Raw genomic sequence first — 19,703 nt, 5'->3', positions numbered from 1 at the left:
ATGACTGGACTAGAATAAGGAAGTTCATAGCCAGTAGCCAATAGCTGCCCTAGCGTCGGTTTTAGTCCGTCAGACTAGCACACACACGAGCGGATTTCTGGGTCCGGCAGAGTTCTGGCGGAAAAATTTGAAGCATGTTCCATTTCTAAAGTCTGTCAGACTTTTGTGAATCAAAAGTCCGTTGCAGCCCACACACGATCGAATAGTCTGCCGGAATCATTCCGTCAGACTTTTGATGTTGAAAAGTCTGGTCGTGTGTACGGGGCATAAGAAGTAAGCGTTAGTTACAATGTTTCAAGTTCGACACTTAGCAGATTGCCCTGGATGCTTTCTATTGACAGCTGAGTGAGCAGATAATCTCTCCACTTGTTTATATGAAAGAATCGCCTACTCTCAGCAGAACAGATCGTAAGGGAGGGGTGAATTGAGATTGCGGTATTTTAAGGATTAATCGTGCAGCTCTAGAAGCCGCAAGACTTTACTGCCGGGTTTCCTAAGTACGAATAGCGGCAGCAGCACCTGAGAGCCGATCGAAACATCGGCTGGGGTCCCGACATCGCTGGATTCCAGGACAGGTAAGCTGCTGACTTTTCTCTTTTTTTTTTTTTGCTGGGGGGGGGGGTACCTCTTTAAATTGAAAGCTCCTTGAAGCCAAGAACTGAAGGCAGATCTAAACCCTCCTACATAGCTCTCATCTGTCCCTGATTTCGAGGGACTGTCCCTGATTTGGAGCGATGTCCCCCTTTCCTCCTCATTTGTCCCTCATGCATTTTAGAGTTGCATTTTAGTGCATTTTAGGGTTGTATATAAAAAAAACAAAAGCCAACATAAAGGAAAAGTAATGGTAATTAAAAAAAAAACGCTAATAATTTGTTAATTGTCCTTTAAGTGGGCGTGGCAGGGGGTGTGTCCAATGCGTACATACTTTAGCTAATAGGTGTCCCTCGTTCCCATCATAAAAAGTTGGGAGGTATGCTCCTATCGTTTTCAGCTAAGGAAGCTGCCATCATAGCCTCTGTTTGATCTTCAACTGCCAGATGCTGCCCGTGTTATCAGTTATGACACCAGACATTTGATTGTTTAACAGTTTGCTTGAGAACACAGGCAATGCGACAGTTACATTACTGGCACGTGTTGGGAATGAGTGTTTATTGAAACTGTTAAATCAATGGGTTTAGTTCCCCTTGAAGTGACTGCTTAGCGTATTAGTAAATTTCGGGTCTATATAAAAACTTGCAATAAATAAAAGGGGTTGCCTTGATCCTCTTTGTAGACTTTCTGCAGCAACTTGAGAAGGAGAAAGAGGACCCCTGTGGGTACAGCACACAGTGCCACTTGCATGATGCACCAGGCCAGAGCACTCACCATTCCTCCACTGGCCTCATCCGACAAATTGAGTTTTTAGATAAGTCTCTGTGCAGATATCACAATGTGGCATCCTCAAGTGACATGGCAAGGTGCCACATTTTGAACAGCCATAGCAGGTATTTGAGTTATTTTTGGGCCCATTTACACCATATACTGTACATTGGGCTGTGCCAGGCAGTTTTGCTCAACACAACCCTAACACATAGACAAGACAATTTTCCTGGAATCCTACACACTGATGTGCTGTGTGGTGAAAACAGGACATAGCAACATAGTAACATAGTTGGTAAGGTTAAATAGTCCATCCAGTTCAACCCTGTGTAGGTGTGTGTAGAAAAATCATTTTCCATATCCCCTTAAATTGTTTACATTAAGATGCATGTCCAAGAGTCTTTTAAAACGATCCATACTTCCTGCCGACACCACCAATTGTGGAAGAGAGTTCCACATCCTTACCGCCCTGACTGTGAAAAACTCCCTGCGCAGCTTAAGGTTAAACCGCTTCTCATCCAGTCTCATCGTGGTGTCCCGTGACCTCTTAGCCCTTGTACACACGGTCGGAGAATCTGTGGGACTGAGTCTTATCGGACCATGTCGTCAGATAATCTGACTGTGTGTGGTATGCATTGGACTGATTCCGTCCGAATCTCCGTCCGACCCAATTTTCCAACATGTTGGAAAGATTTCCCGACCAACTGGGCCAGACAGACCTAATCCAATCATGTGTAGAGCATTTTGATCGGACCAAGTGCCACGCATGCTCAGATCAAATTCCTATATCAAAGCTATTGGCTACTAGCCTGAATGTAGTCCCATCCTAACGAAATTACGTCATCACGTTCTGAAAGATCGGATTTTTCGCCAACTTGGCCCGACCGTGTGTATGCAACAGTTTCGGACACAATCGGTCAGACTAAATCCGACGGGCTAAAAATCAGACGGATTTGGTTGGCAAAATTTCCGACCGTGTGTACGTGGGCTTACACTCCCTGAGACTGAAAGGTTTCATACTTATTCTGGGATCGCCATTGAGATATTTGTATATCGCTATCATATCCTCTGTCGAGCGTCTCTTCTCCACCGAGAATAAATTAAGTGCTTGTAGTCGTTCCTCATAATTAAGGTCCTCCAGTCCCCATATTAATTTACCTGCCCTTCTCTGCACTCTCTCTAGCTCTGGCACATCCTTTCAGAGGATTGGTGACCACAAATTGGACAGAATACTCCAAATGGGGCCGAACCAGAGTTTTATAAAGTGTCAGAATAATTGTTTTATCTCTGGAGTAAATTCCCTTTTTGTTGCGTGCTAATATTCTGATGTCTTTGGAAGCTGCAGCTTCACACTGCATGCTAATGCTCAGTTTATCTTCTACTAGGGCCCCTAGATCCTTCTCCATCCTGGAATCCCCAAGGGGTTCTCCCTCTAATGAGTAACTTGAGTTTATATTTTTACCCCCCAAGTGCATTACCTTATATTTACCAGTATTAAACTTAAAGCAGTTGTATACCCGCTAATGTGTTATTTTTTTTGCCGCCTGCAAAGGAAAAGGCATAATGAGCTAGTATGCACCGCATATTAGCTCATTATGAAATACTTACCTTAGAACGAGGCCTCGACATCTGGCCCGATCCACGCCGAGGGAGCTGACATGCTCCCTCTGCGTTTCTTCCGGGTATCGCGGCTCCGGCGCTGTGGAAGATTTCATCCCGCAGGGTCCGGCGACTGCCAGGCTTTCAGCCGAGAATCCCCTTGTGCGCATGCGCCGCTGCAGTCAGCGGCGCATAGCGAGGGGAATATCTCCTAAACCGTAGAGGTTTAGGAGATATTTTTTTTACCTACAGGTAAGCCTTATTATAGGCTTTCCTGTAGGTAAAAGTAAAAAAATTTACTATACAACCACTTTAATTTGCCATGTAGTAGTCCACTCAATTACTTTATTTAGTAAACTTTCTATATCATGCTGTGTTGTTATTGCTCTATATATTTTTGTGTTGTCAACAAACACTGAGATTGAGCTATTAATCCCATCCCATGTCATTTATAAAATAAAATAAACAGAACTGATCCCAGGACAGAGCCCTCTAGACCATTCTGAGTATATATTATTTATCACAACCCTTTGGACATGCCCCGTAGCCATTTTCTATCCAGGTATCCAATCCTATGGTCCATGCCTACAGACCTCAGCTTGTAGATTAGGTGTTTGTGGAGGACTGTATCAAATGCTTTTGCAAAATCCACTTTTTACAAGGCGGCATGTTGTGACATAGTACTTACCTACAGATTTACTGCATTATGAATTATTCTCTGGTTCTGCTACAATTGCACCATTCCAAGATATCTACCATCCTTGTAATTGTCAAGCCTGATCCCAGGCTCTGCTGTAAACCTTAGTGAAGATCACTTGTATGAGCTCAAATCCTTGTGTATTTATTGGCTCTCACAACTGCCACATTCAATATGAGTAGTGCCATTGCCACTACTAACATGATGCTGTACCACCGCTGCCTTATGACACCACGCGTGGTGAGTCACTGTGAGGGGCTCGTATGGAAGGACTGCTGTATAGTTCCATGATGGAGCAGTGCCACCTATAGAAACATGAGCAAGTAGTGCCATGGCAAGACAGAGTTTCAGAGTCAAGCAGTGCTTTCTAAAGAGACATAACCCAAGGCCACCTGACATGTCACACTGAAATTATTATACTGTAACAATGCTGTAACAATGATTTGGTACGTTATACTGTAACAAAGATCTGGTACAAGCATAATCTTAAATCCAATACATTGAAATGTATTGGATTTAAGCTCCGAAGGAAGCTATGCAGTGTTCAGGCACTGCAATCTTATGCAAGGACCCCAGTTAATCACAGTCCTCAGCCTGCTGGCAATGCACTGTCATCTCCAGCATTGCATTTCTCCACTAATGTAGATAGGCTTCCCCTCTACACATGTGCAATATACACCCCATCCGAAGGCACACAGCATAGTGTCCATACATATCCTCCCGTTACATATAAGATCCATCCTGATCTGGCGTCTACTGCACTATTCCCTTTCTTGGCAAAGCAATCCTGTCTACTACACAACTTGGCCAGCTGCTGCTAACTACTGCACTTGTCATTCTATGAGGACGGGCACTGCAAATGCACAGCACAGAATCACCCATCCTCTGTAGTCATGCCATGCTAGCCATAGCTGTCCCAACCAACATGAGATGGCATGGGATACATGGGAACATGGGCCACAGAAATGTACAATATAAGCTAATCAATGTGGGCAAAAATCTCCAATATATTCATATCTTCCAACATATATTTATACACTGAGACATGGAGCCTACAGATGGAGGAGCTCATACCAGACAGCACAGGTATTTCATATACCAGGAGAGATCAGACATATCATTGGTGCATTAGAGAGAGAGCAATCAGAGAGATAGATAGATAGATAGATAGATAGATAGATAGATAGATAGATAGATAGATAGATAGATAGATAGATAGATAGATAGAAAGATAGATAGATAGATAGATAGATAGGTCATTGAATGATGAATGGATAGATGGATGGATCATGGATGGATGGAAGGCTATATGGATGGATAGATAGATAGAAAGATAGATAGATAGATAGATAGATAGATAGATAGATAGATAGATAGATTATTTGAATAATGGGTGGATGGATGCATAATGGATGGAGGGAAGGAAGGAAGGAAGATAAATTGAAGGATAGGTAGATCATTCGAAGAAAGAATGGATAAATGGATAGATAGATAGATAGATAGATAGATAGATAGATAGATAGATACTGTATATATACTGTATATATACTGTATATTATGGCTGGAATGACACATGTGAAGGTACAGAAGATGATCCATGCTCCTAGGACAGGTGTACATTGTGTGTACCCCGGTGTGGCATGTCCTGATCATGTATGGAATGCGCCCCCCCCCCCCCCCTGTAGTGTATAGACAGTATGGTCCATAGTAATCCAGAGTAGGGAGTGATGTCCAAGTCTGGTGTGTGCCCAGTATACACTGTGTTCCCCCATAGTAGGGTAGTAGGGATGTCCAGGCACATATAAGGTTTAGGGATGAGATATAGACATGCACAGGTTGGTGTATATAGATGAATGCCTGGACCGGTGTATACAGGTTATAGTGATGAATGTATGGAGTGGTATATACAAGGTATACAGGTATACAGGGTTATATAGATGATTGCCCGGTAGTGGGTCTATACAAGGTATATTCAGTGTGTATACAGATGAATGCCTGGTAGTGGGTATATACAAGGTATATAGATGAGTGTATACAGTATATAGCAGGGGTATACAGTATATATAAGTATAAGTGTATAAAGTATATATCGGGTGTATACAAGGTATATAAATGGGTGTATACAGTATATACAGATGAGTGTATACAGTATATACAGATGAGTGTATAGAGTATATATAGATAGGTGTATAGAGTATATATAGATGGTGTATACAGGATATACAGATAGGTGTATAGAGTATATATAGATAGGTTTATAGAGTATATACAGATGAGTGTATAGAGTATATATAGATAGGTATATACAGTATATAGAGATAGGTGTATAGAGCATATACAGATAGGTGTATAGAGTATATACAGATAGTTGTATAGAGTATATAGGGGGTGTATAGAGTATATACATATGAGTGTATAGAGTATATACAGATAGGTGTATAGAGTGTATATGGAGGAGTGTATATACAGATGAGAATATAGAGTTCATACAGATGAGTGTATAGAGTATATATGGATGTGTATACAGAGTATATACAGATGAGTATATAGAGTATATAGGGGGTCGCTCACCGTTTGCTGCAGGTCCGGGATTCCGATCCTGATGATCACCGCGTTCCCCGCTGTCTCTTCCATCCGCCGGCCGGGTGGGTCTCCGTCCTTACCGGGGGGGTGAGTGTCGGATCCGGGGGGGTCGGTGGGGGAGTCGGTTGAGGATGGGGGGCTCCTTTCGTCTTCCCCGTTGGAGATGTCTGCGATGCGGGGCTCGGGGGAGTCTGCGATGTCGGGGTGTCTTCTGGCTGTCTGGGGGGATCTTCCTCCTGGCTCCGGGGTGCCTGGGTCTCCCCCGGGAGATCGGAGTTTGCGGGGAGCCCCGAGGTCCCTCGGGGGCCCCTGGGGGGGGCTGGGTGAGGGGGGTCCGGTCCGCTCCGGGAGCTCAGGAACCGGAGACACAACATGAGCAGGAGAGGGGGAGGAGCGGAGAGACTGCATCTAATAGAGAGAAGAGGAGAGAGAGAGAGGGGGGTGAGAGGGGGGCACTGCGGGGGGATGAGGGATGGATGGATGGATGGGGGACTAGGCTGGGGGGGACCGGGGGGCACCTGCCCGGGATCGCCTCCGACCATACATAGTACAATCACATTCTACATGGCACACACTCATCTTCATCCAATAGGGAGGAGAGGAGCTCCATCACCGAGAGAGAGAAAAGACTGCATGGAGCACTCAGCCAATGGACTGCAATGGAAGATGGATGGATGGATGGATGGACACAGATCACACAGCACAGGGGACACCAGGAACACGACAGGAGCTGCACTATAAGAGGGATGCATGGCACACAGATTGTACAAGATGATCTCACATCTTATTATAATGGGGAGCATGTCATTATGGTGTGACCCCCAACAACTGGGGTGATGGGCAGTGTCCCCCTAATGCTACAACAACTGGGGTGATGGGCAGTGTCCCCCTAATGCTACAACAACTGGGGTGATGGGCAGTGTCCCCCTAATGCTACAACAACTGGGGTGATGGGCAGTGTCCCCTAGAAATGGGATGATGGACAGTGTCCCCTAATGCTATAATAAATGGGATGATGGACAGTGTCCCATAAAAATGGGGTGATGGACAGTGTCCCCTAGAAATGGGGCGATGGACAGTGTCCCCTAGAAATGGGGTGATGGGCAGTGTCCCCTAATGCTACAACAAATGGGATGATGGGCAGTTTCCCCAACAAATGGGGTGATGGGTAGTCTCCCCTAATGCTACATCATCTGCCAGATGACAGGTCTAATATAAATGCCTTCACACAGGAGGCACATTTCTTTCTCATCTGAGCCCATGTTTAGAGCATCACCTGTGTCCCCCCATTGACTTTTCAGCATGCCATTGCCATATGATGCCAGGCAGTGTGTGGTGTGCAGCCCTATGGGAGTCAGTGTGTAACAGGTATGAAAGGAGGGGGGGATGTGATTCAAGCAGCTAAAGGAGACCTCGCTGAATACAAAGAGGTGAAATAAGGATTCTAGAAGATGAGCCACCCCCACTGTATATCATTAAACTATGCCGGATCAGGCCAGAGGAAGGATTGCACTCAATGCAGCATTTCTTAAAAAAGAAAAAAAAAAAGAATTAAAATTAAATATATAATACCTGAGACTAGTGATGGGCAAATCTACCCAGGTCTGATTTATCAAGGATTCATTGAGAATCTGAACTAAGAAGCGATCACACTGAAGACTGCAGGGGCAAATCTTAATCATTTCTGACCAATTGTATGGCTAATAAGCATATTAATGTCAGAAAAGGCAGAGGAAGCTGGGTGCTGCAATAGGGTACCAATGCAAAACTATTTGTTAAAAAATACCATCCAGTGGGGAGCAGGCCTTTTTATGTGACCTTCATGGGGATATTGAAAATATACAAATGCTTTTAAAGCCCAACTCCGGGAACATTTTAAATGATTCCTTGAAGTGAGGCTGCATCCACACCGCAAGAGTTAATTGCTAATTTTGTCTAGGGGAGAGGAGAAACTACCTCACTTAAAGTGATAGTAAACTCTGTTTTATTATTTTTACCTACAGGGAAGCTTATATTAAAGATATTCTAGCGAGCAGCAGCCGTTGATGTCACCGGCGCATGCGCTCTGAAGGGACAGCATACCCAGGCGTTCATTCAGAGCTGTGTGCTGGGGCCATGATTCCTGCATGCATGCGCAGTAGTGACGTCATCATGGCTCTGCCAGTCAGAAGATCGAACCCGGAAAGAAGACTGGATTAAGATGGAAGCCTCTGCAGCAGAGACAGCGCTGGGAGTTATGCCTTGTACACACGGTCGGACATTCCGACCACAGAATCCTTCAGATTTTTTCTGACGTATTTTGGCCGAAACTTGTGTTGCATACACACAGTCGCACAAAGTTGTCGGAAATTCTGATTGTTCCGAACGAGGTGACTTTAAACACGTACGTCGGGACTATAAACGGGCCAGTAGCCAATAGGTTTCGTCTCTAGGTATTCTGAGCATGCGTGGCACTTTGTCTGTCGGAATGGTCTACACATGATTGGACTTTTTCCATCTGAATTTCCGGGGCATTAGTCTTTCATAACATGCTAGTATGCAGTACATACTAACACATTATGATATTGCCTTACAGTTTGAAACTTTTTTTTTTTTTTTACTTTACTACCACCTAAAGTGATTCTAAAGTCTCTGTTTTCCTTTTCTTTAAAAATAACAAATATGTTTAACTTACATGCTCAGTACGGTGGTTTTGCACAGAGCAACCCAGATCCTCCTCTTCTCGAGTCCCTCGCCGATGCTCCTGGCCCCTCCCTCTTGCTGAGTGTCAGTGGCACTGCTCTGCCATCTCAGCCAATGAGGAGGGAGAGTCCTGGGCAGCCGACACTCTCTTGCAACATTGCTGGATCAAGCTGAGCTCGGGTAAGCATTATGCTGCGTACACACGACCAGACTTTTCTGGCAGACTGGGTCCGATGGGATTAGTCCGTCGGACAATCCGATCATGTATGGGCTAATGCAATCATTTTTCGTTATAAAAATCCGACGGGCCTGGAAATAGAACATGTTTCAAATCTGTCTGACGGACTTAATTCCTATCGGGAAAACTGTTCGTCTGTATGCTGGTCCGACAGGCCAAATACGACGCAAGGGAAGCTATTGGCTATTGGCTATTGAACTTCCTACATCATGACGTTCGAAACGAATGGACTTTCGAATTAACTTAGTCTGTTCATATGTGGCTAAGTCTGTTTGTTCGGAAGTCCGTTGTAACTCCATTGAAAAGTCCGTTGGGAAGACCGCCGGAACTAGTCAGCCAGAAAGTCTGGTCGTGTGTACGCGGCATTAGGGGGACTGAAAGGGGCTGCTGCACACAAAAGGTTTTTTATCTTAATACATAGAATGCATTAAGATAAGAAACCTTCTGACTTTACAACCACTTTAAAGTCGTTGTAAACCTTTACAAACCACTTTGACCTACAGGTAAGCCTAGATTAAGGCTTACCTGTAGGTCCAAGAAATATCCCCTAAACCTACACCGTTTAGGAGATATTTACTGAAAGACAGGCACTGCTGTCTACGGCGCATGTGCCGTAGACAGCGGTGCGCAGGCGCACTATCGCAGTTAGCAGCATGCCGCTGCTAACGGCGATATGCCGTTAGTGGCGGCTCCCGTGCGCATGTGCGGGAGTGACGTCATCGCTGCTCCGGCGCTGTGAGTGGCCGGAGCAGCGACACCCGGAAGAAGATGGATGCTTCGAACTACAGGGGACAACGGTGACATCGCTGGCTCCTGTGTCAGGTAAGTGACACATAATGGGCTACTATGCAGTGCATAGTAGCCCATTATGCTTTACCTTTGCAGGTAGACAAATAAGAAGTAAACCCATCAGGGTTTACTTCCTCTTTAAGCTGGCCATATATTTGTGGAGCTTACTCGAGCAATAAAATCTTGATAATCTTCAATTGATCATAAAGTGCAAAATACAAAAGTGACAAAGCAACAAATGTCCAATAACTTGATCTTCACGCACCATAAGGTACCACAGTGTTTAAAGTGACAATGCAATATATAATAAAGGTGCTCAATCAGATAAAGTTCATAAATGAAAGTGCCTGTGTGAAGAAAAATAGAATCCAATAAGTCCAGATCATATACAACTTCCACCATCCCTAGTGCCCCAGCCTCAGATAAAGACCCCCACAGGTAAAGTTGGGCTTGTATGTAATATGTGTCTCTAGGATCCACGCAATGATATCCTACTGCTGGGACCTTCAATCAGACAGGAAAGGATCTCCATGGATAACAACAATATCTTTAGACAGGTCTTCACTTCCCTCCATATAACGTCTCACATGCAACATAAAGAGATCTCCATGGTGTAGTAGTTCAATAAATTGTTTATTAAAAAACGCAGTAAACTATTGATACACTTGATGAAGCCACGTGATCAGTGACGCAACACGTAGGGAGGAACCAGGTGAGGTCACTTCCGGTCGCGGCCTAGATTGGAAGTACTGTTATATTTGAAATCATTTGTTTGGATTTTAAACTGTAGGTTTACTGCTTTTTTCAATAAACAATTTATTGAACTACTACACCATGGAGATCCCTTTATATTGCATGTGAAATGTTATATGGAGGGAAGTGAGGACCTATCTAAAGATATGGTTGTTATCTGTGGAGATCCTTTCCTGTCTGATTGGAGGTCCCAGCAGTAGGCTATCATTGCGTGGCTCCTGGAGATACATATTACATACAAGACCAACTAGACCTGTAGGGGTCTTTATCTTAGGTGAAAGGCTGGGGCAAACGACTGGCGCACTATGTATGGTGGAAGTTGTATTTGATATGGTCTTATTGGATTCTATTTTTCTTCACACACTTTCATTTATGAACGTTATTTGATTGGGCACCTTTATTATATATGGCATTGTCACTTTAAACACTGTGGCACCTTATGGTGCGTGAAGATTACGTTATTGGACATTTGTTGCATTGTCACTTTTGTATTTTGCCCTTTATGATCAATTGAAGATTATCAAGATTTTATTGCTCATTGAGTGAGCGCCACATATATATTTTTTATTTAATTATCACTGTGTGGGAACACCTTTTCAAGTTGGCAGCTACTCAGCTTTATTTATAGTCATTTGGTTTGCACATTAGAATGTTCACTTGTATTTAAGCTGGCCATGCCTTACATAGTTTTCTTACTCCATTTCCTTTAGATTTATCTTCAACTCTGTAGTGAAATGGTCTGCCTGACTGCATACAGATTGAAAGTGTTAAGTTTTGACCTCATATTACATGGTTTTGGTAAATCTGAAGAAAAATTGACAAGAAAATTGTATAATGTATGGTGAACTATAGACTAAATTTGCACAGGCATCATGCCCCATTGCGAATCTGCTGATTCCTGCCAAGGTTTTGACACCTGTGAACAGCTATGTGTGGCCACCAGCAACCTGTCAATAAAGTGTATGGGCTCATCAGCTGCAGCTAGCCCCTCACAGGTGTCAAATCAGCAACAGGAATCAGCATAATCCCACCACTGCTATTCACACTGGGGCACAATGCCCATGCAGGTGTAGCTTTACTTGATCCTCCACTTTTCCAGAAGACAGTGGTCCCCCATGTTCCGGTGGTAGAGAGTTCACCGTTGCCTGAACATATCCAATGCAGGGCTATGGGCCCTGTTTTGTTCTTGATAACGTTAGGATCCTAGACCTCTACAGCATAAGGAAAAGAGACTGCAGGGACTGATCTAGTTGCGGGGAATGGCAGAGGATAAGGTAAGTATTTTATTGTTCTCCCAGACCTAAATAAGCGATTAACCTTTACAGCACAATCGCATCCTCCTGCAGGGGATTTTTTAGCTGGCCAGAGTTGGATTTTAAACGATATGCTTTGTGGATGCCTTAAAGCTGTGTTTGGTGTTCTGAAACAGTATTATTTTCATGTACAGCCTCAGTGACAGTATACCCTGGCAGTCCATAGTAATTTTATAATGAGGGTGCTGATTTAATTAAAAGAGCCCATATTGGCCATTTTATGACTGATGGCCATAGGCCAAAGGCCATGCAATGCATTATAGCTTTAAAGCGGTTGTATACTGTTTTTTTTTACTTTTACCTACAGGTAAGCCTATAATAAGGCTTACCTGTAGGTAAAAAAATATCTCCTAAACCTGTATGGTTTAGGAGATATTCCCCTCCCAATGCGCCGCTGACTGCAGCGGCGCATGCACACAGGGGATTTTCGGGTGAAAGCCCAGCAGACGTCAGACTTTGCCGGAAAGAAATCTCCCGCGTGCATGCGCGGGAGTGACAATATCGCGGCTCCGGCCACTCACAGCGGCAGAGCCACGATACCCGGAAGACATGCCGAGGGAACATGTCAGCTCCCTCGGCATGGATCGTCGAAGATATCGGGGCCTCGTTCTAAGGTAAGTATTTCATAATGAGCTAGTATGCGGTGCATACTAGCTCATTATGCCTTTTCCCTTGCAGGTCGGGAAAAAAAAATTCAGTGGGTTTACTCCCACTTTAATGCCAATCTGCACGTATATGTGGCAGGACTGTGAATCTAGAACAGGATTCACCTCTAAGCCAAGGTAGTGGCTAGCCCAAACCTCATCCCTGCAGAAGACTAAATTGCTGTGAAAATAAGGCTGGCCACAGATATCTTCAGAGAAGCCAGAGGGCTTATCAAGAAAAAAAATGAACAGATTTCCCTATCCATACATGCAAGGTGAATAAAGGAATCCTCCCAGCTTTGCCGTTGTATTCTGACAGTGGGACTCCTCTGCTGTCAGAATACACTTATCAGTGGCTGCAGCTAATTAGTTGCAGTTACTGATTAACAAAAGTTTTCTGGGGACTGGTCATTGATAGCTCTGGCCACTAGTGCTGCATTGTGGGATGGTACCCTTTCCATTACTGGATTTGGAGTGGCTGCAGTGATTGTAGTAGGGGGATTATAGTTATTAAAGAGGTGCAGTCAGGGGCGTAACTATAGGGGGTGCAGCAGTCGCGACCGCAACCGGGCCCTATGATGCAGGGGGCTCATGCAGCCCCCTCTACATATGGCCGACAGCAGCATAGGCAGCTAGTGGTACCAGTGCACCATGCACACGGGTGGCTGGAGGTGGAGGGTGACTTGCAGAGCTCCATGCTCGACTATTGCACTGGCTGCTCTTTAGTTGTGCATTCCCCGCATGACCTGTGTCCTCAGCCAGGTCCTCAAAGTACACCTCGCCTGCTCCATGCATTGCCGCTCAGTCCGATGTCTGTTCTCCCCAGCCAGAGTCCCCCCCCCCAAGTCTGGCCCACACTGCACTGCATACTTCTCCCGGGTAAACAAATTTAAGCACACAGATTCAGTTCAGCCCTATGAGAGCCCGCTCCCCGGAGGACACTGCAGGCTTGTCTGCCAGCCCCCCTCCTCCCCCGTCATACACAGATGATGAAAGGTCTTTCTGGGAGATATGCTGATCGCCCGTCCAGCACACTGGATGGAGCCCAGGCCAACATGGATGAGTGCGCGGCCTACAGCTTGGTCATGGTGAGTGAGAGGACCCCATCCCCCACACACCATTCCATACCCCCTCCATCTCCCCCTGGGGACAGGGACCCCTTCTCACATGGGGACAGGGACCCCCACCTCCCCTGGGGACAGGGACCCCTTCTCACCTGGGGGCAGTAACTTCATCTGCCCTGGAGAAAAGGACCTCATCTCTTCTGGGGACGGGGACCCCATCCTGCCTAGGGACAGTCCCCCAATGGGGCACCTAAAAATAAAAAATAATAATAAAAGAAAACTACTGATACCAGTGGTGGAACTACAGGGCTCACAAAGGTCATACCTGTGACCACGCCCTGGAGTTCCACCGCCGGACTCGGAGGGAAGGGCCCTGGCTGGTGTTCAGGAGGGCCCTTCGTGGTTTCTTGCATCGGGGCCCTGAAGGTTCTAGTTACGCCACTGGGTGCAGTCAAATACCTTTTGGTGATTATTATGTGTTTGGTTCCTATTAGGTTTCTTAATATGTATGTATAAATGTTTTCTTTACATGTAAGCCCAATTAGTGGCATAATTGTATTTAAACAGCTGCCAGGCTTGCACATTCAGACTGACAAGACCACCTCCCATCCATACACTTTACATCACAGGTGCTTGTGCCTTTCCAGAGCACAGGAATAAGCAATCAATGTACTGCACTAGCAGCCTGAGCAATGTTCTAACAGTTCCCAGAGACTTTATGGAAAGGATAAATTAAGCCACTTATGTGCAAGCCCAGCTCACCCGGTTTGACCATTAAAAATAACTAACACTTTAACCATTTGAGAAATAAATATCTAAAATATCTCCCATCTCCTTCATTGGCAAAGCCTCAATACTCTGCTTTTTGTAACTGCCAACCAGAGCTGCATGGCAGGTAGGTATTATGGCAATGGCTATGGTGAGGGTGGTTTAAATGGTCCAGACTCATGGTGGTGTTTTGGCAACGTTGTCATAAAAATTATGGTGGATGGTAGTGGAAACTTTTTATGATCCTGACATGTTTTAGTATTTTTTTTATTTGATTTTTGGAATAAATAAATTGAAACATGTGTACACACTAACAGACTTTCCGGCAGAATAGGTCAGATGGAATCATTCCGTTGGATAGTCCGATCGTGTGTGGGATAGTCCGATCATGTTTCTTTAAAAAATTCAGATGGACCTAGAAATAGAACATGTTTCAAATCTGTCTGACAGACACAATTCCTATCGGGAAAAGCGTTCGTCAGTATGCTGGTCCGACGGACCAAATACAACACAAGGGCAGCTATTGGCTACTGGCTATTGAATTTCCTTTTCTAATCCCGTCAAACGGCATCACATTCAAAACGAATGGACTTTGGCCCGTTTGTGCGTGGGCAAGTGCATTTGTTCGGAAGTCCGCCATAACTCAGTTGAAAGTCCGTCGTGATGTCCGCCGGACCTTTTCTGCTGGAAAGTCTGGTCGTGTGTACGCAGCATGAGTGTGACTATCTGGTGATTATATTAGTGCGCTGCATTATTTTCATATTTTGGGGGACAGCATCCTAATAGATGAGTTAGTAAGTAAATGAATCAATTTTCTACGGGGTTCTCTCAGTGGATGTTTCTATATTGAGTCTTTTTTTTGGGAGTTACTTTGGCTCATCTCATTATGCCAATTGATTATCCCACACTTTAGCTTTAGGTTTATGAATATTCTTGGAACGTCTCGCTTGAATGGGCTGCTTCGGAACACGCCTCAGCCTTTTGTTTGGATTGTGAACAGAACATTGTTCCAGTAATAATGTGGATCATGGAATCTGAGAAGGAGATAGATTTCCTCCATGGTAATCTGCCATGAACACCACCATTGTTTAGCGTTTCTCTTATAACAGACTCATAAATACTGATGTTATCAAGAGCAAATACAGGTAAGATATCTTCAAATCCTTAGCCCTTACCCTAGTGATCTTTGACACCTGTTTTAAAGCGGAAATGTAAATGAAAATCAGTATTAAACAGGTTCTTCAGCCATTTTGAAAAAAATAAATAATTAAAAGTCAGCAGCTACAAATACTGTAGTTGCTGACTTTTGATAAAAGGACACTTACCTGTCCAAGAATACAACCCTGTCCTTACCCAGGCCAGTTCTTTGCTTGTCTTTGGGTCCCTGGTACCAGCATGTTCAGTGTGGGGAGTCGGCTGTGACCCAGTCTATGCTGAGTGAATGGTCTTGAGCCTGTTGGGACCTGTGACGTACCCCAGGGTTGCGGACAGGGGGGCAAGCTCCCTGTTGAATCACCTAGGCGATACGACTGGAAGGGGTTACCTATGAAACTAAGTACCCACTCACCCCCAAAATATAAAAACATACAAAAGTGTTAGAGGAGGGTGGGAGGAGGACATAAAGGGTAAAGTTCCACTTTAAGGGAAAATATTTTGAGATATAAGGCTACTTAGAAATTGCCAATTATTCATATGAAAAACTAGGAACCTGTCAATTTATTTCTGAAAATATGATTATGAAACTGATCTGTTCATACACTGGGCCAGCATAATATCCAGCAACTGCTAGATGCTGGACTGGGGACTTGCACGGCTGTGAAGGCATTTGTTTCACTATTCTATGACTGCTATTTGGGATTGCTATCTGGTAAACTCCATCTCTTAATTAATAGGACTGATTGCCCTATAAGTTTAAGCCAAGCCCACCTGCCAGCATTGTAGTCATAATGTAGGCTGCAAACGAGTGTGATATTGCTATGCCTCCATGTTTATGTGCAAGGAAAGAAAAATTACTGCTATGTAAGTAAACATTTTTCCAGTTTTCTGGGCACAAAAATGGCAGATTAGCTGTGGGATAAAGAGAAAAAGCAAAACAGATTTTTTTTTTAATAGGCAACTAGACAAAAAGGAAGACTGGAAAACCACTCTCCCAAATTTGACCTTCATCAGATATGCTGGGTCTACCCGAGAATGGGACAAGAAGGTGCCATGCAATGATCAAGTTGTTTCCCTGCAGTAGATAAAACACTCTTGCAGGCTGCCCAGGCAAACAGCATTGGTCTGGCATTGTGTGCCTTAAGACCTGCAGGGAGATCTACCTCCTTAGAGGCATGGGTTTTTTGGATATTTTTTTACAATCTAGGCTGTCAATATCTCAAGCTGAATGGAACCAAAATTCCATTTGTCTTGTTAACATATACCCTGAGAACTCTGCCCTCATCTAGTGCATTCAGAAAGCTCTAAGTTCACATCCCAGAAGCATAAAAACACCACATCTTGAGCCAGATGGAATGTGAAACAAACCTTTGGTCTGAAGTGGGACACAGTTTGCAAAACTTCTCTTTACTGAAGAAGAAGCAAGTTCTGTGCCTGCAATTTGACATTCCTTGGTTGGTAGTTGTGACAATAAGGAAGTCCACCTTTAATCTGAAATTCCACAACAAACAGGAGCTTACTGGATGAATCTGAGGGTCTGCTAACACCTCTAGGACCAAGGACAGCTCCCATGGAAAAAAAGAGACAGATCTTCATACATGCTTCTACAAATTGGTCAACTAGATGATATGATGCTCAATGTGTACCAGACAGAGCTGACAAGGATTTGGGCAGATTTATGGACTTTAAGGGTTTTCACTGCCAGACCCATGTCTAAGCCCAGCTGCAGAGGCTCTAGAATGTTTGAGAATCTGGATTCAGTGGATCATAATAAATTCCACTGGTAAACCTGATGAACTTGGCCCATTCTCTAGGATAGACTGCACTGGTAGTTGCCTTTTGAGCTTTAAACAATTTCTTAATTACTTGAGGAGAACAGTCTCAGTGCTCTAGTCTGCCAAGTGCAGCCTGTTAGGGGTAAAGAAATTGGCACTATGTCAAAGATTCTCAGAGCAGCAGAAGCATGACTGGAGATTCCATCGTCAAGGTCTGTGACAGAGAGAACAAAGGCACGTGTGGCCAGAATGTCCACTATCACCTCTGCTGGAAAGAACCTGGTTTAGTACAGTACAATGAATATCATTGGGATTAGTGGAAAAACATACTCTAATTTGGTACGGGGTATGACACAGGTATGAGAGAACATCCACTCCCTCCATTGATGGAGGTTTCCCCCTGGCCAGAACGCACATGCACATGGTGTTGGATTGGAACACTATCAGATTTACTTCTGGGTATCCATTGACTGCATATCTGATGCAAGACTCCAAGATTCAGAGACCATTTGTGGCTGTCAATTTTTTACTGACAAAGTCTATCAAGGAGTCCTAAGGAGCTAAAATGTAAGTGGCTGTCAAGTCCATTAGGTCAATTAGACTTCTCTGCACCCACGGCATAGTTGTTGTTATTTCAAGCATCAGGGAGGACCTGTGGGTGCCACCCTGATGACAAATATATGAAACAGCTTTTTTGTTGTCCAGTTGTAACTTCACAGCTCTCCCTGTGATGTATGGCATAAAGACCTTCAGGGTCTGAAAGGCTTCCCTGAGTTCTAGGACATTTGACACTTGTCCTGACTGAATGGTTTGTCTACTTCCCCTGGGCTAGATGATCTTACATGTGGGCACTGCAACCTTATTTGCTGGCATCTGTAGTAAGTGAAGTAACAATGGTCCAACAGCCAAGGTCTAGTTTGTGGCAATTCCTCAGGCTGGAATCTTTCAACCACCACATGAAGCTCTTCATGGGAGTTGTAAAACAGGTGTGCTGATGTGTTCCTCTACTGTCTCAGCAACTCAATCTGGAAGGGCCTGAAGTTCCAGTGAGCCCATCTGAACATGGAAATCACTTTTGTCATTGCCACAATTAGTTTGAGACATTGCAACATTGATTGGTGATGGGTGGATAGTGCCTAATCTCAAAATCAGTGTTTGAATCTTATGCATTGGCAGCTCTACTGGAGTTATTTACTGTATCCAGAGCTGCTCCAAATAGACCATTATTTATTATGGGACTAATTGGCTCTTCTTTCAGTTGATGATTCAGCCAAGCTTCTCCAGAGTTCGAATCAACAGATCTGTGTTCCAGAAGATCTGCAATCTTTGTTGATGGATGAGGACTATAACTGGATCTTGTTGAATGTCCTTATAGAAGTAGACAGGCCAAATAGGAGCGTTACAATATGAAAATGTGTGTAAAAGATGGAGAGCCTGGGGAATCAAGGAAACTGGATCTATTAGGATATTCAAATTAGCAACGATTGAAAGGAACCAATCGCCAGGGTGGACGACCTGCACTATCAACTGGAGTGACACCACAAGAATAGACAGCACCTTGATTCTTTTGTTGAGGGCCTTTGAATCCAATAGTGACCATAAGTCCCCTACTATTTTTCCTATGAAGGAGAGTGGTTAATAGAAACCCTGGAAATACTCTTCTGGGAAAACCCACTGAATAGCACACTGACACAGAAGGTTCCTGACACACTCCATTATTGTCTGAAGTTTCTGATGACAGTTTGGAAGCTTCCTTGATACACATGTTGGAAGGGTGGGTAATGGAACTTTTCTCATTACTCTGATCAGACCAATTCTTAAAACGGCTTCTGTGGCTTTAAAGTGGAGTCTGTCTTAGATTATGACAATTTCAGGAATGATGGCTGTGTGCCACTCCACTTCTTCCTGAGCTCTCTTCCTGGCCTGTATAACCTGGCCTCACTGAATCTATCACCAGCTTGACTTTGGTCCGAGGACTGCCGCTGCCTACGGGATCTTTTTGTCATGCAAGTCAAGCCCTGATTTACCCCCAGTGACTTTTGCAGTGAAAAAATCCATGTTGCTTCTTAAAGCGGAGTTCCACCCAAAAATGGAACATTCAACTTTAAGTGTTGGTAACCCCCTGACATGCCACATTTGGCATGTCATTTTTTTTTTGGGGGGGGAGCGGGTACCATGTTTTTACAGGCACCCAGCTCCCTCTTCCTCCCCTGCCACCGCGACGCCGGAAGGAAGATCACCTCTCTCCCCTCCCTCCCTGAAATCTTCTGGAACACGTCACACA

General features: G+C 44.4%; 1 protein-coding gene across 6 annotated transcripts in view; it reads right to left on the bottom strand.

Annotated features, from left to right (window-relative positions):
* Nucleotides 1-19,703, bottom strand: part of SHANK3 (SH3 and multiple ankyrin repeat domains 3) — a 595,219-nt gene that overhangs the window by 483,955 nt on the left and 91,561 nt on the right. For 5 of the 6 annotated variants that reach the window (XM_077474101.1, XM_077474102.1, XM_077474098.1 and 2 more), the window contains exon 3: nucleotides 6,227-6,646. The exons of the other annotated variant lie outside the window; for it this stretch is intronic. In XM_077474101.1, coding sequence (XP_077330227.1) covers nucleotides 6,227-6,646 — 420 coding nt within the window. The remainder of the gene's footprint in view (nucleotides 1-6,226; nucleotides 6,647-19,703) is intronic. 6 annotated transcript variants of the gene reach the window in all.

Source organism: Lithobates pipiens, unplaced genomic scaffold (assembly GCF_037356315.1).
Source record: "Lithobates pipiens isolate NorthernLeopardFrog02 unplaced genomic scaffold, aLitPip1_a1.2 Scaffold_8, whole genome shotgun sequence".
Classification (NCBI taxonomy): Eukaryota; Metazoa; Chordata; class Amphibia; order Anura; family Ranidae; genus Lithobates; species Lithobates pipiens.
This window is presented reverse-complemented; position numbering and strand designations above follow the sequence as displayed.